This window comes from Taudactylus pleione, unplaced genomic scaffold, assembly GCF_031769625.1.
Source record: "Taudactylus pleione unplaced genomic scaffold, aTauple2 ptg002560l, whole genome shotgun sequence".
Lineage (NCBI taxonomy): Eukaryota > Metazoa > Chordata > Amphibia > Anura > Myobatrachidae > Taudactylus > Taudactylus pleione.
The window spans coordinates 475,001-499,139 of NW_028286941.1; the positions used below are offsets into that span (position 1 = coordinate 475,001).

At 45.6% G+C, this 24,139-nt stretch overlaps 1 protein-coding gene across 2 annotated transcripts in view; it reads left to right on the forward strand.

Annotated features, from left to right (window-relative positions):
- Window positions 1-24,139, forward strand: part of NRBP1 (nuclear receptor binding protein 1) — a 138,712-nt gene that overhangs the window by 28,846 nt on the left and 85,727 nt on the right. Inside the window, exons 7-8 of one of the 2 annotated variants that reach the window (XM_088466146.1) lie at window positions 3,181-3,275; window positions 23,164-23,187. In XM_088466146.1, coding sequence (XP_088322272.1) covers window positions 3,181-3,275; window positions 23,164-23,187 — 119 coding nt within the window. The remainder of the gene's footprint in view (window positions 1-3,180; window positions 3,276-23,163; window positions 23,188-24,139) is intronic. The other variant, XM_088466148.1, reaches the window with a different exon arrangement.

Here is a 24,139-nt window from a genome sequence, read left to right on the forward strand (position 1 = left end):
TCCCCAGATCTTTGTCACCATGTACTGTACTGCTCTTACCTACAGATCTGTGTCACCATGTACTGTAATGCTCTTACCTACAGATCTGTATCACCATGTACTGTACTCCTCTTACCTACAGATCTATGTCACCATGTACTGTACTGCTCTTACCTACAGATCTGTGTCACCATGTACTGTACTGCTCTTACCTACAGATCTGTATCACCATGTACTGTACTCCTCTTACCTACAGATCTATGTCACCATGTACTGTACTGCTCTTACCTACAGATCTGTCACCATGTACTGTAATGCTCTTACCTACAGATCTGTGTCACCATGTACTGTTATGCTCTTACCTACAGATCTGTATCACCATGTACTGTACTGCTCTTACCTACAGATCTGTGTCACCATGTACTGTACTGCTCTTACCTACAGATCTGTCACCATGTACTGTACTGCTCTTACCTACAGATCTGTGTCACCATGTACTGTACTGCTCTTACCTACAGATCTGTGTCACCATGTACTGTACTCCTCTTACCTACAGATCTATGTCACCATGTACTGTACTGCTCTTACCTACAGATCTGTCACCATCTACTGTACTGCTCTTACCTACAGATCTGTGTCACCATGTACTGTACTGCTCTTACCTACAGATCTGTATCACCATGTACTGTACTGCTCTTACCTACAGATCTGTGTCACCATGTACTGTACTGCTCTTACCTACAGATCTGTATCACCATGTACTGTACTGATCTTACCTACAGATCTGTGTCACCATGTACTGTACTGCTCTTACCTACAGATCTGTGTCACCATGTACTGTACTGCTCTTACCTACAGATCTGTATCACCATGTACTGTACTGCTCTTACCTACAGATCTGTGTCACCATGTACTGTACTGCTCTTACCTACAGATCTGTGTCACCATGTACTGTACTGCTCTTACCTACAGATCTGTGTCACCATGTACTGTACTCCTCTTACCTACAGATCGGTGTCACCATGTACTGTACTGCTCTTACCTACAGATCTGTGTCACCATGTACTGTACTGCTCTTACCTACAGATCTGTCACCATGTACTGTACTGCTCTTACCTACAGATCTGTGTCACCATGTACTGTACTGCTCTTACCTACAGATCTGTATCACCATGTACTGTACTGCTCTTACCTACAGATCGGTGTCACCATGTACTGTACTCCTCTTACCTACAGATCTGTGTCACCATGTACTGTACTGCTCTTACCTACAGATCTGTGTCACCATGTACTGTACTGCTCTTACCTACAGATCTGTCACCATGTACTGTACTGCTCTTACCTACAGATCTGTGTCACCATGTACTGTACTGCTCTTACCTACAGATCTGTCACCATGTACTGTACTGATCTTACCTACAGATCTGTGTCACCATGTACTGTACTGATCTTACCTACAGATCTGTGTCACCATGTACTGTACTGCTCTTACCTACAGATCTGTGTCACCATGTACTGTACTGCTCTTACTTACAGATCTGTATCACCATGTACTGTACTGCTCTTACCTACAGATCGGTGTCACCATGTACTGTACTGCTCTTACCTACAGATCTGTGTCACCATGTACTGTACTGCTCTTACCTACAGATCTGTGTCACCATGTACTGTACTGCTCTTACCTACAGATCTGTGTCACCATGTACTGTACTGCTCTTACCTACAGATCTGTATCACCATGTACTGTACTCCTCTTACCTACAGATCTGTCACCATGTACTGTACTGCTCTTACCTACAGATCTGTATCACCATGTACTGTACTGCTCTTACCTACAGATCTGTATCACCATGTACTGTACTCCTCTTACCTACAGATCTGTCACCATGTACTGTACTGCTCTTACCTACAGATCTGTGTCACCATGTACTGTACTGCTCTTACCTACAGATCTGTATCACCATGTACTGTACTCCTCTTACCTACAGATCTGTATCACCATGTACTGTACTCCTCTTACCTACAGATCTGTGTCACCATGTACTGTACTGCTCTTACCTACAGATCTGTGTCACCATGTACTGTACTGCTCTTACCTACAGATCGGTGTCACCATGTACTGTACTGCTCTTACCTACAGATCGGTGTCACCATGTACTGTACTCCTCTTACCTACAGATCTGTGTCACCATGTACTGTACTGCTCTTACCTACAGATCTGTGTCACCATGTACTGTACTGCTCTTACCTACAGATCTGTATCACCATGTACTGTACTGCTCTTACCTACAGATCTGTGTCACCATGTACTGTACTGCTCTTACCTACAGATCTGTCACCATGTACTGTACTGCTCTTACCTACAGATCTGTGTCACCATGTACTGTACTGCTCTTACCTACAGATCTGTGTCACCATGTACTGTACTCCTCTTACCTACAGATCTGTATCACCATGTACTGTACTCCTCTTACCTACAGATCTGTGTCACCATGTACTGTACTGCTCTTACCTACAGATTGGTGTCACCATGTACTGTACTGCTCTTACCTACAGATCTGTATCACCATGTACTGTACTCCTCTTACCTACAGATCTGTCACCATGTACTGTACTGCTCTTACCTACAGATCTGTCACCATGTACTGTACTGCTCTTACCTACAGATCTGTGTCACCATGTACTGTACTGCTCTTACCTACAGATCGGTGTCACCATGTACTGTACTGCTCTTACCTACAGATCGGTGTCACCATGTACTGACCTTTTATTTATGGAGTGTCCAATCATGGTATAGATATATAGACACGGGTCTGTTTAACCCTGTGCAACTAGTGAGAGCTTAATAATTTCCAGCACAAAAGTGACAATTATATAGAGTACTACTGAAATACATATATGCCACGAAACAGAGTGAAATCTGCGGCCTCCTTTCTATTGTCCCTATTAGTGTACATCTCACTAAGATTGTATAATGCTTAGATAGTCATTCCCGCGTGCCGAGCGCCCAGCCGTAGGGAGGCCTGGAGGTAATATGATGCATCTGTCCTAGTCCCAGCAGAACCATTGCCCCCATGTGACTTGTGGTGGAAGAGACCCAGACTCGGCGCCGGCGATGTGCGCAGTATTGCGTATAGTATAAATGAGAGCGTTTGTTACAATACATTTCTGCCATTGTGGTTTCTGTCTCTGTCCTTACAGCTACCTGCACTCCTGTGATCCTCCAATCATCCACGGGAACCTGACCTGTGACACCATCTTCATCCAACACAACGGACTCATCAAAATAGGATCCGGTAAGGTTCTGTCTTCTTCCCCTGTGCACCGCGCCCCGTGCGTCTCTGTTATACAGCCAGGGCCTAGGTATCTTATCCTGGTAATAGTATACTGACATTGCTGCTGATGTTCTTCATGTCTGACCTTACTCCAACTTCACGTGGCCTTGGAACCAACAGAGTGCACACCGTCAGCTTGTACCCTCTGTGAGTGTGCACACCGTCAGCTTGTACCCTCTGTGAGTGTGCACACCGTCAGCTTGTACCCTCTGTGAGTGTGCACACCGTCAGCTTGTACCCTCTGTGAGTGTGCACACCGTCACCTAGTACCCTGTGTGAGTGTGCACACCGTCAGCTTGTACCCTGTGTGAGTGTGCGCACCGTCAGCTAGTACCCTGTGTGAGTGTGCGCACCGTCAGCTAGTACCCTGTGTGAGTGTGCGCACCGTCAGCTAGTACCCTGTGTGAGTGTGCGCACCGTCAGCTAGTACCCTGTGTGAGTGTGCGCACCGTCAGCTAGTACCCTGTGTGAGTGTGCCCACCGTCAGCTAGTACCCTGTGTGAGTGTGCCCACCGTCAGCTAGTACCCTGTGTGAGTGTGCACACCGTCAGCTTGTACCCTGTGTGAGTGTGCACACCGTCAGCTAGTACCCTGTGTGAGTGTGCGCACCGTCAGCTAGTACCCTGTGTGAGTGTGCGCACCGTCAGCTAGTACCCTGTGTGAGTGTGCGCACCGTCAGCTAGTACCCTGTGTGAGTGTGCGCACCGTCAGCTAGTACCCTGTGTGAGTGTGCGCACCGTCAGCTTGTACCCTGTGTGAGTGTGCACACCGTCAGCTTGTACCCTGTGTGAGTGTGCACACTGTCAGCTTGTACCCTGTGTGAGTGTGCACACTGTCAGCTTGTACCCTGTGTGAGTGTGCACACCGTCAGCTTGTACCCTGTGTGAGTGTGCACACCGTCAGCTTGTACCCTGTGTGAGTGTGCACACTGTCAGCTTGTACCCTGTGTGAGTGTGCACACTGTCAGCTTGTACCCTGTGTGAGTGTGCACACTGTCAGCTTGTACCCTGTGTGAGTGTGCACACTGTCAGCTCGTACATATGACTTAGTGATATAACATAGGAGTGTATGCAGAGCACAGTGATTGGTTAGTGATATAACATAGGAGTGTATACAGCACACAGTGATTGGTTAGTGATATAACATAGGAGTGTATGCAGAGCACAGTGATTGGTTAGTAATATAACATAGGAGTGTATGCAGAGCACAGTGATTGGTTAGTAATATAACATAGGAGTGTATACAGAGCACAGTGATTGGTTAGTGATATAACATAGGAGTCTATGCAGAGCACAGTGATTGGTTAGTGATATAACATAGGAGTCTATGCAGAGCACAGTGATTGGTTAGTGATATAACATAGGAGTGTATACAGCACACAGTGATTGGTTAGTGATATAGGAGTGTATACAGCACACAGTGATTGGTTAGTGATATAACATAGGAGTGTATGCAGAGCACAGTGATTGGTTAGTGATATAACATAGGAGTGTATACAGCACACAGTGATTGGTTAGTTATATAGCATAGGAGTGTATGCAGAGCACAGTGATTGGTTAGTAATATAACATAGGAGTGTATGCAGAGCACAGTGATTGGTTAGTAATATAACATAGGAGTGTATGCAGAGCACAGTGATTGGTTAGTAATATAACATAGGAGTGTATACAGAGCACAGTGATTGGTTAGTGATATAACATAGGAGTCTATGCAGAGCACAGTGATTGGTTAGTGATATAACATAGGAGTCTATGCAGAGCACAGTGATTGGTTAGTGATATAACATAGGAGTGTATACAGCACACAGTGATTGGTTAGTGATATAGGAGTGTATACAGCACACAGTGATTGGTTAGTGATATAACATAGGAGTGTATGCAGAGCACAGTGATTGGTTAGTGATATAACATAGGAGTGTATACAGCACACAGTGATTGGTTAGTTATATAGCATAGGAGTGTATGCAGAGCACAGTGATTGGTTAGTAATATAACATAGGAGTGTATACAGAGCACAGTGATTGGTTAGTGATATAACATAGGAGTCTATGCAGAGCACAGTGATTGGTTAGTGATATAACATAGGAGTGTATGCAGAGCACAGTGATTGGTTAGTTAGTGATATAACATAGGAGTGTATGCAGAGCACAGTGATTGGTTAGTGATATAACATAGGAGTGTATGCAGCACAGTGATTGGTTAGTTAGTGATATAACATAGGAGTGTATACAGAGCACAGTGATTGGTTAGTGATATAACATAGGAGTGTATACAGCACAGTGATTGGTTAGTTAGTGATATAACATAGGAGTGTATGCAGAGCACAGTGATTGGATAGTTAGTGATATAACATATGAGTGTATACAGCACAGTGATTGGTTAGTGATATAACATAGGAGTGTATACAGCACACAGTGATTGGTTAGTGATATAACATAGGAGTGTATACAGAGCACACAGTGATTGGTTAGTGATATAACATAGGAGTGTATACAGCACACAGTGATTGGTTAGTGATATAACATAGGAGTGTATACAGCACAGTGATTGGTTAGTGATATAACATAGGAGTGTATGCAGCACAGTGATTGGTTAGTTAGTGATATAACATAGGAGTGTATACAGAGCACAGTGATTGGTTAGTGATATAACATAGGAGTGTATACAGCACAGTGATTGGTTAGTTAGTGATATAACATAGGAGTGTATACAGCACACAGTGATTGGTTAGTTAGTGATATAACATAGGAGTGTATGCAGAGCACAGTGATTGGTTAGTGATATAACATAGGAGTGTATGCAGAGCACAGTGATTGGTTAGTGATATAACATAGGAGTGTATGCAGAGCACAGTGATTGGTTAGTGATATAACATAGGAGTGTATACAGCACACAGTGACTGGTTAGTGATATAACATAGGAGTGTATACATAGCACAGTGATTGGTTAGTTAGTGATATAACATAGGAGTGTATACAGCACACAGTGATTGGTTAGTGATATAACATAGGAGTGTATGCAGAGCACAGTGATTGGTTAGTGATATAACATAGGAGTGTATGCAGAGCACAGTGATTGGTTAGTGATATAACATAGGAGTGTATACAGCACACAGTGATTGGTTAGTGATATAACATAGGAGTGGATACAGCACACAGTGATTGGTTAGTGATATAACATAGGAGTGTATACATAGCACAGTGATTGGTTAGTTAGTGATATAACATAGGAGTATATACAGCACACAGTGATTGGTTAGTGATATAACATAGGAGTGTATACAGCACACAGTGATTGGTTAGTGATATAACATAGGAGTGTATACAGCACACAGTGATTGGTTAGTGATATAACATAGGAGTGTATGCAGAGCACAGTGATTGGTTAGTAATATAACATAGGAGTGTATGCAGCACAGTGATTGGTTAGTGATATAACATAGGAGAGTATGCAGAGCACAGTGACTGGTTAGTTAGTGATATAACATAGGAGTGTATGCAGAGCACAGTGATTGGTTAGTGATATAACATAGGAGTCTATGCAGAGCACAGTGATTGGTTAGTGATATAACATAGGAGTGTATGCAGAGCACAGTGATTGGTTAGTGATATAACATAGGAGTGTATGCAGAGCACAGTGATTGGTTAGTGATATAACATAGGAGTGTATGCAGAGCACAGTGATTGGTTAGTGATATAACATAGGAGTCTATGCAGAGCACAGTGATTGGTTAGTGATATAACATAGGAGTGTATGCAGAGCACAGTGATTGGTTAGTTAGTGATATAACATAGGAGTGTATGCAGAGCACAGTGATTGGTTAGTGATATAACATATGAGTGTATACAGCACAGTGATTGGTTAGTGATATAACATAGGAGTGTATACAGAGCACACAGTGATTGGTTAGTGATATAACATAGGAGTGTATACAGCACACAGTGATTGGTTAGTGATATAACATAGGAGTGTATGTAGAGCACAGTGATTGGTTAGTTAGTGATATAACATAGGAGTGTATACAGCACACAGTGATTGGTTAGTGATATAAAATAGGAGTGTATACAGAGCACAGTGATTGGTTAGTGATATAGGAGTGTATACAGCACAGTGATTGGTTATTGATATAACATAGGAGTGTATGCAGCACAGTGATTGGTTAGTGATATAACATAGGAGTGTATACAGCACACAGTGATTGGTTAGTGATATAACATAGGAGTGTATACAGCACAATGATTGGTTAGTGATATAACATAGGAGTGTATGCAGAGCACAGTGATTGGTTAGTGATATAACATAGGAGTGTATACAGCACACAGTGATTGGTTAGTGATATAACATAGGAGTGTATACAGCACACAGTGATTGGTTAGTGATATAACATAGGAGTGTATACAGCACACAGTGATTGGTTAGTGATATAACATAGGAGTGTATACAGCACACAGTGATTGGTTAGTGATATAACATAGGAGTGTATGCAGAGCACAGTGATTGGTTAGTGATATAACATAGGAGTGTATACAGCACACAGTGATTGGTTAGTTAGTGATATAACATAGGAGTGTATGCAGAGGACAGTGATTGGTTAGTGATATAACATAGGAGTGTATGCAGAGCACAGTGATTGATTAGTGATATAACATAGGAGTGTATGCAGCACAGTGATTGGTTAGTGATATAACATAGGAGTGTTTGCTGAGCACAGTGATTGGTTAGTGATATAACATAGGAGTGTATACAGCACACAGTGATTGGTTAGTTAGTGATATAACATAGGAGTGTATGCAGAGCACAGTGATTGGTTAGTGATATAACATAGGAGTGTATGCAGAGCACAGTGATTGGTTGGTTAGTGATATAACATAGGAGTGGATACAGCGCACAGTGATTGGTTGGTTAGTGATATAACATAGGAGTGTATGCAGCACACAGTGATTGGTTAGTGATATAACATAGGAGTGTATACAGCACACAGTGATTGGTTAGTGATATAACATAGGAGTGTATGCAGAGCACAGTGATTGGTTAGTGATATAACATAGGAGTGTATGCAGCACAGTGATTGGTTAGTGATATAACATAGGAGTGTATGCAGAGCACAGTGATTGGATAGTTAGTGATATAACATATGAGTGTATACAGCACAGTGATTGGTTAGTGATATAACATAGGAGTGTATACAGAGCACACAGTGATTGGTTAGTGATATAACATAGGAGTGTATGCAGAGCACAGTGATTGGTTAGTGATATAACATAGGAGTGTATGCAGAGCACAGTGATTGGTTAGTTAGTGATATAACATAGGAGTGTATACAGCACACAGTGATTGGTTAGTGATATAGGAGTGTATACAGCACAGTGATTGGTTAGTGATATAAAATAGGAGTGTATACAGAGCACAGTGATTGGTTAGTGATATAACATAGGAGTGTATACAGAGCACAGTGATTGGTTATTGATATAACATAGGAGTGTATGCAGCACACAGTGATTGGTTAGTGATACAACATAGGAGTGTATACAGAGCACAGTGATTGGTTAGTGATATAACATAGGAGTGTATACAGAGCACAGTGATTGGTTAGTGATATAACATAGGAGTGTATACAGAGCACAGTGATTGGTTAGTGATATAACATAGGAGTGTATGCAGCACAGTGATTGGTTAGTTAGTGATATAACATAGGAGTGTATACAGCACAGTGATTGGTTAGTGATATAACATAGGAGTGTATACAGCACACAGTGATTGGTTAGTGATATAACATAGGAGTGTATACAGCACAGTGATTGGTTAGTGATATAGGAGTGTATACAGCACACAGTGATTGGTTAGTGATATAACATAGGAGTGTATACAGAGCACAGTGATTGGTTAGTGATATAACATAGGAGTGTATACAGAGCACAGTGATTGGTTAGTGATATAAAATAGGAGTGTATACAGAGCACAGTGATTGGTTAGTGATATAGGAGTGTATACAGCACAGTGATTGGTTAGTGATATAACATAGGAGTGTATACAGAGCACAGTGATTGGTTAGTGATATAACATAGGAGTGTATACAGAGCACAGTGATTGGTTAGTGATATAACATAGGAGTGTATGCAGCACAGTGATTGGTTAGTGATATAACATAGGAGTGTATGCAGAGCACAGTGATTGGTTATTGATATAACATAGGAGTGTATACAGAGCACAGTGATTGGTTAGTGATATAACATAGGAGTGTATACAGAGCACAGTGATTGGTTAGTGATATAACATAGGAGTGTATGCAGCACAGTGATTGGTTAGTTAGTGATATAACATAGGAGTGTATACAGCACACAGTGATTGGTTAGTGATATAACATAGGAGTGTATACAGAGCACAGTGATTGGTTAGTTAGTGATATAACATAGGAGTGTATGCAGAGCACAGTGATTGGTTAGTGATATAACATAGGAGTGTATACAGCACACAGTGATTGGTTAGTGATATAACATAGGAGTGTATACAGCACACAGTGATTGGTTAGTGATATAACATAGGAGTGTATGCAGAGCACAGTGATTGGTTAGTTAGTGATATAACATAGGAGTGTATGCAGAGCACAGTGATTGGTTAGTGATATAACATAGGAGTGTATGCAGCACAGTGATTGGTTAGTTAGTGATATAACATAGGAGTGTATACAGAGCACAGTGATTGGTTAGTGATATAACATAGGAGTGTATGCAGCGCACAGTGATTGGTTAGTTAGTGATATAACATAGGAGTGTATGCAGAGCACAGTGATTGGTTATTGATATAACATAGGAGTGTATGCAGCACAGTGATTGGTTAGTAATATAACATAGGAGTGTATACAGCACACAGTGATTGGTTAGTGATATAACATAGGAGTGTATGCAGAGCTCAGTGATTGGTTAGTTAGTGATATAACATAGGAGTGTATACAGCACACAGTGATTGGTTAGTGATATAACATAGGAGTGTATACAGCACACAGTGATTGGTTAGTGATATAACATAGGAGTGTATACAGCACAGTGATTGGTTAGTTAGTGATATAACATAGGAGTGTATGCAGCACAGTGATTGGTTAGTGATATAACATAGGAGTGTATACAGCACAGTGATTGGTTAGTTAGTGATATAACATAGGAGTGTATGCAGAGCACAGTGATTGGTTAGTTAGTGATATAACATAGGAGTGTATACAGCACACAGTGATTGGTTAGTTAGTGATATAACATAGGAATGTATGCAGCACAGTGATTGGTTAGTGATATAACATAGGAGTGTATGCAGAGCACTGACTGGTTAGTGATATAACATAGGAGTGTATACAGCACAGTGATTGGTTAGTGATATAACATAGGAGTGTATGCAGAGCACAGTGATTGGTTAGTTAGTGATATAACATAGGAGTGTATACAGCGCACAGTGATTGGTTAGTGATATAACATAGGAGTGTATGCAGAGCACAGTGATTGGTTAGTGATATAACAGGAGTGTATGCAGAGCACAGTGATTGGTTAGTGATATAACATAGGAGTGTATACAGCACACAGTGATTGGTTAGTGATATAACATAGGAGTGTATACAGCACAGTGATTGGTTAGTGATATAACATAGGAGTGTATACAGCACACAGTGATTGGTTAGTGATATAACATAGGAGTGTATGCAGAGCACAGTGATTGGTTAGTGATATAACATAGGAGTGTATGCAGAGCACAGTGATTGGTTAGTGATATAACATAGGAGTGTATGCAGAGCACAGTGATTGGTTAGTGATATAACATAGGAGTGTATACAGCGCACAGTGATTGGTTAGTGATATAACATAGGAGTGTATACAGCACACAGTGACTGGTTAGTGATATAACATAGGAGTGTATACAGCACACAGTGATTGGTTAGTGATATAACATAGGAGTGTATACAGCACACAGTGATTGGTTAGTGATATAACATAGGAGTGTATACAGCACACAGTGATTGGTTAGTGATATAACATAGGAGTGTATGCAGCACAGTGATTGGTTAGTGATATAACATAGGAGTGTATACAGCACACAGTGATTGGTTAGTGATATAACATAGGAGTGTATACAGCACACAGTGATTGGTTAGTGATATAACATAGGAGTGTATGCAGAGCACAGTGATTGGTTAGTGATATAACATAGGGGTGTATGCAGAGCACAGTGATTGGTTAGTAATATAACATAGGAGTGTATGCAGCACAGTGATTGGTTAGTGATATAACATAGGAGTGTATGCAGAGCACAGTGATTGGTTAGTAATATAACATAGGAGTGTATACAGCACACAGTGATTGGTTAGTGATATAACATAGGAGTGTATGCAGAGGACAGTGATTGGTAAGTGATATAACATAGGAGTGTATGCAGAGCTCAGTGATTGGTTAGTGATATAACATAGGAGTGTATACAGCACACAGTGATTGGTTAGTGATATAACATAGGAGTGTATGCAGAGGACAGTGATTGGTAAGTGATATAACATAGGAGTGTATGCAGAGCACAGTGATTGGTTAGTAATATAACATAGGAGTGTATGCAGCACTGTGATTGGTTAGTGATATAACATAGGAGTGTATGCAGAGCACAGTGATTGGTTAGTGATATAACATAGGAGTGTATACAGCACACAGTGATTGGTTAGTGATATAACATAGGAGTGTATACAGCACAATGATTGGTTAGTTAGTGATATAACATAGGAGTGTATGCAGAGCACAGTGATTGGTTATTGATATAACATAGGAGTGTATACAGCGCACAGTGATTGGTTAGTGATATAACATAGGAGTGTATACAGCACAGTGATTGGTTAGTGATATAACATAGGAGTGTATGCAGCACAGTGATTGGTTAGTGATATAACATAGGAGTGTATACAGCACACAGTGACTGGTTAGTGATATAACATAGGAGTGTATACAGCACACAGTGACTGGTTAGTGATATAACATAGGAGTGTATACAGCACACAGTGATTGGTTAGTGATATAACATAGGAGTGTATACAGCACAATGATTGGTTAGTGATATAACATAGGAGTGTATACAGCACACAGTGATTGGTTAGTGATATAACATAGGAGTGTATACAGCACAGTGATTGGTTAGTGATATAACATAGGAGTGTATGCAGAGCACAGTGATTGGTTAGTTAGTGATATAACTTAGGAGTGTATGCAGAGCACAGTGATTGGTTAGTGATATAACATAGGAGTGTATACAGCGCACAGTGATTGGTTAGTGATATAACATAGGAGTGTATACAGCACACAGTGACTGGTTAGTGATATAACATAGGAGTGTATACAGCACAGTGATTGGTTAGTGATATAACATAGGAGTGTATGCAGCACAGTGATTGGTTAGTGATATAACATAGGCGTGTATACAGAGCACAGTGATTGGTTAGTGATATAACATAGGAGTGTATGCAGCACAGTGATTGGTTAGTGATATAACATAGGAGTGTATACAGCACACAGTGATTGGTTAGTGATATAACATAGGAGTGTATGCAGCACAGTGATTGGTTAGTGATATAACATAGGAGTGTATACAGCACAGTGATTGGTTAGTGATATAACATAGGAGTGTATACAGCACAGTGATTGGTTAGTGATATAACATAGAAGTGTATACAGCACAGTGATTGGTTAGTTAGTGATATAACATAGGAGTGTATGCAGAGCACAGTGATTGGTTAGTGATATAACATAGGAGTGTATACAGCACACAGTGATTGGTTAGTTAGTGATATAACATAGGAGTGTATACAGCACAGTGATTGGTTAGTGATATAGGAGTGTATACACCACACAGTGATTGGTTAGTGATATAACATAGGATTGTATACAGCACACAGTGATTGGTTAGTGATATAACATAGGAGTGTATACAGCACAGTGATTGGTTAGTGATATAACATAGGAGTGTATACAGCACAGTGATTGGTTAGTGATATAACATAGGAGTGTATACAGCACAGTGATTGGTTAGTTAGTGATATAACATAGGAGTGTATACAGCACACAGTGATTGGTTAGTGATATAACATAGGAGTGTATGCAGAGCACAGTGATTGGTTGGTGATATAACATAGGAGTGTATGCAGAGCACAGTGATTGGTTGGTGATATAACATAGGAGTGTATACAGCACAGTGATTGGTTAGTTAGTGACGCTGTAATGTAGCATTTTGCATGCAGATATAGCCGCCGTTGTACACGTAATATAGGAATGCTGCATATCATTGTAATCAGCGGATGCAGCTTGTATGTGCTCTTCATATAGCTGTGCGAATAAGACTCATATAAAGATATAACGTTGCTGGCGGGGGTACGCCAATTACTGTTCAGCATGATTTTACATGTGATTGGGGGCTCAGAGCCCCATTAGGAAGGGTATGCATACTTATGCAGCCAGGGTGTTATTGCAGGTTTCCATTTCACTTGTTTTATTTACAAAGTTTCTGAACATTCCTCAATGCGTTATATTGGTTTCAAGGTCACGCAAAGGTGGAAAAGGGCCGACGGCTTATAGTCATCACATCACACAGATCTGCAGTCTTAGTAGGGATTCCGCGCTCTATGGCGCTATGTAGGAGCGGATATCGCTATGGTTACTTCCCGCACTGCCCGTTCTTCTGTGGGAGGAATGGCGTTACGTGCAGGCCTCATTCTCACCTATTGTGGAGCCCCGAAGCCTTATCTGGATTTGTGTATTGTGTGTGTGTATGTATCGTGTAGTGTGTGTGTGTATGTATCGTGTAGTGTGTGTATGTATGTATCGTGTAGTGTGTGTGTGTATGTATCGTGTAGTGTGTGTGTGTATGTATCGTGTAGTGTGTGTGTGTATGTATCGTGTAGTGTGTGTGTGTATGTATCGTGTAGTGTGTGTGTGTATGTATCGTGTGTGTGTGTGTGTGTATTTGTGTGTGTGTGTGTGTGTGTGTGTGTATTTGTGTGTGTGTATGTATCGTGTAGTTTCTACTCCAGGGTCCATAGGGGGTCCACAGGGTTGACCTTGGGGTATAGGTTGGGAACCAAATCCGGGCACCACGCAGTTAAAGCTTTTAGCTCCCAGGATGCACTTGGGTCCACTCTCCCTATAACCCCACCCCCAGCCAGAGGCTCCTCAGTTTAAGTTGTGCCCGGCCGGAGTCGGGTCACCGTTTAGTGCAGTGGGGAGCTGATTAGCAGCCCCTAAGCTTTATTTCTTCTAAGTACAGAGTTTTTTTTATTTTTACTTTGGACTTTCAGAGCGGCAGCGTCGGACTGTCCATAGGACGTCTAAGCTGCCGCTCCGTCACCCCGACGGCGCTGAGACGCCAGTACAGATCTGGGGATCTCAGCGGGACCCCAGAGTCTGTACTAGCCGGACTCTGCGGGCGCCCAGGACTGCTGCCGGATCTACGGGGAGCAGGTAAGGTCGCGGATCACCGCTTGCGGTGATCCGCGCATTTAATATGCAGTCCTGTGCCTCCGGTCTCCGGGGACAGACCGGAGGCGCCGGCAGTGGCGGCGGGCCCCCCATACCCCGTGTGTCCACTAGACCACCAGGGACTTACTGATCGGCGTTGGGAGCCGGCGTCCCGGGAGGTTAATAGCCGGCCAGGGGAGGAAGCTTTCCCTGTTACAGCGGCTCCTCCCCTCAGCTCAGCGCGCCTTTCAGTATTATAGTCTGGCGTCGCTGAGCTGCTTCCTCCGCGGGCCACGCTTCTTCTGAGGTCTCCAGCGGCCATTTTCTTGTGGTGCAGCAGCAGAGCTCCGGAGATGGCAGTGAGTCCAGTCCCCCTGCGTACCTCACCATCAGGTCAGTGTACACAGCGCTGTAGCCTTCCCAGACACTGAATCTGGGTAAGTTGCATGCAGTGTAATAGTGCAGTATATTATATGACATGTTTATGTATATATGTATATATCTGCATGGTATGTGACTTATGCTAGTGCTGACTGTCTGTACTTTATTCTCTCACCTGTCAGTGTATATCTATCCCTTTTTCCTTATCTGCCCTAATACAGCTGTACTTAGGGTGGTTCTGAGACCTCACATTTATATACTCGTTGATATTTGTGAGGTTTGTCACATACTGTTGCGTGCTGCACGTTGCCACATTTTCGTTGGAACTGTGTGTTGCATACGCTGAAAATGGGTCCCTGCGGCTAATTTTAGCATCTGTCAGGACCAGTATAGCGCTGCTTGATATTTCCGCCAAGATTGGTCAGATATGTTTGACCAGGAGATAGAGCGTTATACTGCACCCATTTTTGCTATCCTGCAAGTCATGTGCTGCAGGTGTTAGTGCGGAGGATTTAACTCATAAAGGGTTCTGTATGTGGCGTCATCTGGTGCCGGCCTCTTTCACGACCCCCTTGGGAGGTTTGTTTTCTCGGGATCCTCTCAATTGCGGATCGCCGGGTGGGCCCCATTGTTGTACCTCACTTGGGGTTACTTCACCATACTGCCCTTTTCATCTCAGAGTATCTCGCAGTTTCTTGCACATCCCTTGTGACACAGACTACCGCTCCCTGCAGGGGGTTTTCGCAGTATATGAAATCCCCCTGGTGCCACCATAGTCTATCATTCCCCTTGCAGGGATTCCCACGGCCACCCTGGGTGGATGTCGTTTTCTACGAAACGCAAATTGGCGTGGTTGACGCCCTGTGGTTACTTCCCAGTTGGCTCTGCGTGAACTGGATACTGTTTTGGGCTCTTTCCCTCTTACACGGGGGGGAAGCCTATTTCAGGTATTATTATCCCTGCTTTCGGGCTGGTAGCAGGTCCATTCTGGTTAGAGTGAATGTTGACCTGCACCTGTATCATACACCCTCAGTATTGCGTGCCTTCGGGTTACCTGTTGCTGACTAGCGGGGGGATCGCATGGCGGGACTCTGGCTGGCTGTTGTCAGATATGAGGTATTACAACAGTGTTTGGCCTCCTGTCCCAAATTCCCTGAGGGTCATGATGAGCCCCTCCTGGGGTGGATGGGCGTGTTACTCGTCTTATTACAGACGTTACTATGCATCCCAATCCTGCGTGGTCGGATTCTTCTGATCCGTAGGTGGTAACTCTGCCTGAAATCCGTGTACTCGCTTTCAGGGGTTGTTACCCATCCTACCATGGCTATAGCCTGGTTGGTTAATACTATTGCATACTGAGCTGATGCATTTGTAATGTTTTTTCCCCACCAACACGTCTGGGGTTCAAATGTATTTGGTCGCTCATGTAATATATGCAGTTGTCATAGGTGGAAATGCCTATATTGGATACCAGTCTCCTAACTTTCAGAGTTCCGGCTGCGACAGTATCCTCCGTAATACCCTATGGCTGCGCTCTGGGAATGCAGAGGTGCAGATACCATCTATAGGGTAGATCTTGTTGGGTCCTGACCTTGACAGTGGCAGTACAAATTTCCCGCCTTCAGCTATGCCCACTACAGGGCCTCAGACTAAGTCTATTAAGTCTTTTTGTCCTCTGGGTCAGCCTAAAGGTCTGTTTCTTCAACCGAGCAGGCCTGGACTGCCAGCCGATCCTGCTTCTGAACCTACGGATATATCGTCAGCATGACGAGACAGGCCTACCACTGGGAGATGGCGATTTTCTCAGTTCGCCCGGTACTAGTGTCTAGTTGCTGCGGCTACGTGGGTAGGAGGGTACGCCCTCTCTTTGCTCAGGCGGCCTATTTCCATGTGATGGCACGCAGGCCCTTATTCGGACCCGAACAGGGCCTTACGAATTCAGAAAGCTATACAGTTGTTGGGGTAAGCGGAGCTAATTGGGCCATCCCCACTTTCTCAGCGAGGGACTGGTTGTTCTGCTTTCTTTCTGGTGCGGTGGCTGAATGGTCCTCTTTGGCCTATTCTCTGTCTCAATTCCCTGAACCAGTTCCTAAAGCTACCTGGGCTCAGGAGGCAATCCCTATGCTCCATCATACTATGTTTGGAACCTGGGGACTTTATGGTATCACTGGATATACAGGACGCGTGCCTACGGGCACTTACAGAGACCTTGCCTCAGCATGGACTGAGGTTTGCTGTATCACAGCACTTACGGTTTTCGGGCTCTGCCTGTTGGGACTGTTCTCAGCCCCACGGGTTTACCAGCGTTTTGGATTTTCTGACAGTTCTTCTGTTCAGTATATCCCAATGCTCCTGTACCTGGATGGCCTCCTGCTCTTAGCAGGATCACCGGGGTACTTTACAGCCGGGTCAGGTTGACTGTGGCTTCTTCAGGGTGCAGAAGTTTAATCAATGGGGAAAAAGTCCTCCCTGCATCCCTCTCTGGGTATTCTTCACCTAGGAGCCCTGCTGGATTCTCAGAATCTGAGAATTCTTCTGGCGTAAGACGGCATCTCCACTCTTCCATTAGGAGTACATGGATGTCTGCGCAGTCGACATATGTCTTTGCACTCTGGGAGGCATGGTCCACTATTCAGTGTCTGCCTTTGGAAGGGTGGAATGGGCTTAGTTCCATTCCAGGCCTTTCCATAATTGGCTTATCTCCAGATGGAACAAGTTTTTTTCTGTCTGATCACTGTTCAAATGATGCTGCTCTCCCCGGAGGCAAGTCTGTCCCTTTTCGGGTGACTATGACCATCTCGTCCAGGGTATTCTTTGCTAAGGACAGTGTCTGGTTCGCATCCATTTCAGTGCAATTGGATGTCTGTCGATTCCACCCTGTCAATTAACTTGTTGGAACTTTAGCCTGTCTTGGGCCTTCACTCTGGCATAGCCCTTGTTTCCCGGTGAACCTGAAAAAGTTCAGTCCGACAGGGTCAGAACAGTAGCTTCCTTTTTAGCAATACTGTTCGTTGGGTGGCAATGTCAGGTATGTCATACATTCGGACATTGTCTGAGGGTCTCCTCCCGACCATCTCGACAGTGTTCATTTCAGGTGCTCTCCATTGGGAAGCGGGAGTCCTCAGCCGTTACGACGTGCATCCCGGGGACTAGTCTCTTCCCCAAGAGATTTTTCATCTCCTGGTGAGCAGGGGGGGGGCCCTCCTGAGGTGACACTCATGGCCTTCTGACTCTATCACACTATGGTGTTACAGTCCAACTCTGGGGATTCTGAAGCAACCTTCAGTGACTCTTTGTCGGTGAAGGGGTTCTTCCAATTTGCGTACCTGTGTTCTCCAGTCTCCATTATTCCTCGAGGGAAGTGTTTCAATCGAGACAGAGATGCTTTCCTGCTGGTGGCTCCTGATTGCCCCAGATGTCAGGGGTACTTGGTTTTTCGGAGTCTCTCCATCGATACTCCATTCCTGATGCTTCACTACCCAGACCTGTTGTCTCAGGGTCCTGGGGTTTGCCTTGGACCTGGGTCATTTGTCTTTGACTACGTCCCTACAGTGGTCTTACGGCTTCCATGGCTTTGTCATCGTTGGAATGATTGGAGCACATGGATCAGCTTTTGCTGGGACCTACCACAAACTGTGGCAGCCATCATTCTTATGGTATTATACCTATCGATACGATCCTCTGGTGTCCAGGATTTCCAAATATTCTGGCATTCCTTCCGGCTGGCTTGGGTTTCACCCTTGGCCTGGCCTTCCTGACAGTGCAGATCTCTACACTGTCAGTATGATTAGGTTATGGAATTGCTCCGCTCTGATATCCAGTTCATCCTTTGGAGTGTTTTCTGGATTATGCCTCCATTTGTCCTCCCTAGGGACTCCTTGGGAGTTAGGAGTGGTTCTTTCTTAACTCCGGGGAAAGTTAATGGAACCGCTGGTTGCGATAGCCATTACATGGTCTATTGCTTTGGCTTTCTCTCTTTCTATCAGGGAGTTTATATCAACCAGGTGAGTGTCGGAATTGGGAGCGTTCTCATGTGGCTCCCTCTTCTGGAGGGCATCTTGTCAGGGTGTGAGTTGCTCTCGCCCTCTGTTTCTTCTTAGTGATTTTCAGGTTCCATATTATTCTGGAACTTATGGTGCGGCCATTCAGTCCCCAGTCCTCTCGGCTGGTGTGGCCTCATTGACTGTGGTCCGGCCTCTGTGGATTTATGTGATCCATTCAAGTTCCTGACGGAAATCGGACTCCTTATTGGTGGTCTGAGATTTCTGGTTTTAACAGGAAAGGATGGCCGGCCTATGGCCATATGTTGGCTGGACGGCCTCGTATGTCTTCTTCAGGGGCCTACCCATGGGTAGGCCTTTCTGTTGTTGCTGCTTGTTTTTTCTCGGGCCATGTAACCCTCGTGGGTGGCTCGCTGTGGCGCCTTGGCTGCTTTGCCTTGCTAGGTGGCCACGTGGTCTTCTGTCCACACCTTTTTAAGGTTCTAGGCATTGTTTTCCTTTGCCTACAGGATGCTTCCTTTTTGGCGGCGGATTCTCCTCTCAGCACAGGAGCGTCCCCTCCCTTGGTTGAACTGCTTTGGGACATCCCCAAGGTCAACCCTGTGGACCCCCTATGGACCCTAAAGTAGAAAACAAGAGATATGGTAAGAACTTACCTTTGTTATCTCTGTTTCTACGAAGTCCATAGGGTCCACAGGGCGCCCGCCCTGACGCACCTGGCTTCAAATGGGCTGTGTGACTGGTCACCGGTTTTCCGTCTCCCATTTCTGTGAGTATGGTTATCGAGTGTTCCAGTTTTCTCTCTTTTTTTTCTCCTCCTCCGGCCTTTGGCTACTTACAAACTGAGGTGCCTCTGGCTGGGGGTGGGGTTATAGGGAGAGTGGACCCAAGTGCATCCTGGGAGCTAAAAGCTTTAACTGCGTGGTGCCCGGATTTGGTTCCCAACCTATACCCCAAGGTCAACCCTGTGGACCCTATGGACTTCGTAGAAACAGAGATAACAAAGGTAAGTTCTTACCATATCTCTTGTTATTTGTGTGTGTGTATGTATCGTGTAGTGTGTGTATTGTGTGTGTGTGTGTTCTGTGGATGTAAAGCTGGTTTCACACTAAAAGATGTGTGTACCCAGCAATGCGACGGACGACCACACGGGCGACATATCGATCTGGTGCCCGACTGCCAGACATGTTGGCTCCAGCCGCACCCTGCTGCGTGCGGTCGTCAGATTGAGCTGCCTGTAGGGGACGACCTGACAATCTAACAGGGGCCCGCATGGCTACACATTAGGCGATTTTTACAATATGTTGGCCTGACCCGTTGGATCGGCCTAAATATCGTTTAATGTGTCCCCACCTTATGTACTGACATCCCGAGATTCTGTAAATTGGAACATTGTGTCCCTTTGCCATCAGAGGAATGGTGCAGCGTGAGCCTGCTGTCCTGCGTCTGAGGGGGTGATGACTGGCAAACACTTGGGACTATGTGGTCGTGGGTCGTATCTGGGTGGGATACTGCTTGTGTGCCAACGGCTGGGTGCTTGTGTGCCAACGGCTGGGTGCTTGTGTGCCAACGGCTGGGTGCTTGTGTGCCAACGGCTGGGTGCTTGTGTGCCAACGGCTGGGTGCTTGTGTGCCAACGGCTGGGTGCTTGTGCATTGTGATGTGTGCGTATGCAGTGAGATGTGTGGGGGCCTTTGGGACAGAGGCTGATTTACCAACGATCATTGAGCTTATTGACCATCCAGTACAGGTCAGATTTACAGCCAGCAGTAATACAAATAGTATCAGGCCTTACTTATTAATGCAGAATTCAGTACAGCAGGAATTACAGAGAGATTGTGAGGGGTTATAATTACTGGTACCAAATACGCTAGGTACTGCGTCTACATTGATTTCATATTACCCATCAGCAACTGATCATAGGATGGTCAATACAAATATTGTCAAGTGTTGTAGGTGAACACATCAGTGGGGATAGTGTAAGGGGGCACACGTTGGGGGAAGGTGGCCTGTGGGTGCATACACATCAGTGGGGATAGTGTATGGGGACACATGTTGGGGGCCTGTGGGTGCACACACAGTGGGGATTGTGTATGGGGGCACACGTTGGGGGAAGGTGGCCTGTGGGTGCACACACATCAGTGGGGATAGTGTATGGGGACACATGTTGGGGGAAGGTGGCCTGTGGGTGCACACACATCATTGGGGATAGTGTATGGGGGCACACGTTGGGGGAAGGTGGCCTGTGGGTGCACACACATCATTGGGGATAGTGTATGGGGGCATACGTTGGGGGAAGGTGGCCTGTGGGTGCACACACATCAGTGGGGATAGTGTAAGGGGGCACACGGGGGAAGGTGGCCTGTGGGTGCACACACATCAGTGGGGATAGTGTATGGGGACACATGTTGGGGGAATGTGGCCTGTGGGTGCACACACATCAGTGGGGATAGTGTATGGGGGCATATGTTGGGGGAAGGTGGCCTGTGGGTGCACACACATCAGTGGGGATAGTGTAAGGGGGCACACGGGGGAAGGTGGCCTGTGGGTGCACACATCAGTGGGGATAGTGTATGGGGGCATATGTTGGGGGAAGGTGGCCTGTGGGTGCACACATCAGTGGGGATAGTGTATGGGGGCATATGTTGGGGGAAGGTGGCCTGTGGGTGGATATAGGCACACATGTGGGGGTTGGTGGTTGAGCGTGGGGATAGTGTATGGGGGCATATGTTGGGGGAAGGTGGCCTGTGGGTGCACACATCAGTGGGGATTGTATATGGGGGCACACGTTGGGGGAAGGTGGCCTGTGGGTGCACACACATCAGTGGGGATAGTGTATGAGAGCATACGTTGGGGGAAGGTGGCCTGTGGGTGCACACACAGTGGGGATTGTGTATGGGGGCACACGTTGGGGGAAGGTGGCCTGTGGGTGCACACACATCAGTGGGGATAGTGTATGGGGACACATGTTGGGGGAAGGTGGCCTGTGGGTGCACACACATCATTGGGGATAGTGTATGGGGGCACACGTTGGGGGAAGGTGGCCTGTGGGTGCACACACATTATTGGGGATAGTGTATGGGGGCATACGTTGGGGGAAGGTGGCCTGTGGGTGCACACACATCAGTGGGGATAGTGTAAGGGGGCACACGGGGGAAGGTGGCCTGTGGGTGCACACACATCAGTGGGGATAGTGTATGGGGACACATGTTGGGGGCCTGTGGGTGCACACACACTGGGGATTGTGTATGGGGCACACGTTGGGGGAAGGTGGTCTGTGGGTGCACACACATCAGTGGGGATTGTGTATGGGGGCACATGTTGGGGGAAGGTGGCCTGTGGGTGCACACATCAGTGGGGATAGTGTATGGGGGCATATGTTGGGGGAAGGTGGCCTGTGGGTGCACACACATCATTGGGGATAGTGTAAGGGGGCACACGGGGGAAGGTGGCCTGTGGGTGCACACATCAGTGGGGATAGTGTATGGGGGCATATGTTGGGGGAAGGTGGCCTGTGGGTGCACACACATCAGTGGGGATAGTGTAAGGGGGCACACGGGGGAAGGTGGCCTGTGGGTGCACACATCAGTGGGGATAGTGTATGGGGGCATATCTTGGGGGAAGGTGGCCTGTGGGTGCACACACATCAGTGGGGATTGTGTATGGGGCACACGTTGGGGGAAGGTGGTCTGTGGGTGCACACACATCAGTGGGGATTGTGTATGGGGGCACATGTTGGGGGAAGGTGGCCTGTGGGTGCACACATCAGTGGGGATAGTGTATGGGGGCATATGTTGGGGGAAGGTGGCCTGTGGGTGGATATAGGCACACATGTGGGGGTTGGTGGTTGAGCGTGGCACACATATGGGGGTTGGTGGTGAGCGTGGCATGGCCTGGCCACGTATAATGATAACTGTGACCTGCTCCCTCCTCTCCCAGCCGTTCCATCCACTCATTGACTTGTCTCGTTTTATCTCCTGCTTCGGCTGCTCTGTCACCACCAGTGTTTCATAGGATTTTTGCTAATGGTGAGATTAATTTTCAGCTCATGTGATGTACCTGTTGTTGCAATGTTCTATGTTCAGCTGATAGCACTCACCCATGTAACATGTTAGTTCTCCGTGGATTCTGGGACATGTGATGAAATATTCTTTGAATAAACCTTTGTTACACGGGTGACTGCTGCTCTGGGGTCGCTGGGACCGTTCCAGCCCCATCTTCTCTCCCTGTGTCCTGGCTTTGCAGCTGGGCTTCCCGAGGGTGTGTTAGCTCCATAGCATGTGGGAGTCCCTCTCCCTCTGTATGTGCATGTTCCTCCTGGTAGATGGCTTCTCTTGCCCCTCTCTCATCTTCATTGCATTCCTCCCCCCCAGTGGGCAGGGGTTGGCTGGGGCTGCTGCTTGCTTCTTGATGCTCTGTGCTTCAGTTGGGGGGGGGGATGAGATCTAGAAGGTGACAACCACCTTGTACAGGTAATGGTGTCATCCAATCAGGGTTCCTGGAAAAATCACAAGGAAAATATAAATCTAGGAGGACGTACAGATATTCCTGGGCACAGACTCTGAGTTGTGCCCTTAGCAATAATCTCCTGTGTCCGGGTTGGAGAATGGTAAGGCAGGAATATATGTACGTCCCAATTATCTTACCTGTATTCCTATTATACAATGATTGCTTACCGTAGTGATGTGTATATGACATATGTACAGACGTACCACACTGATCCTTAGCCCGTATATAGGCTGGGCTCTCTCATTACTGTATCCCGGCCTGTGCTATTATACAATGATTGCTGCCCGTAGTGATGTGTATATGACATATGTACAGACGTACCACACTGATCCTTAGCCCGTATATTGGCTGGGCTCTCTCATTACTGTATCCCGGCCTGTGCTATTATACAATGATTGCTGCCCGTAGTGATGTATATATGACATATGTACAGACATACCACACTGATCCTCAACCCGTATATTGGCTGGG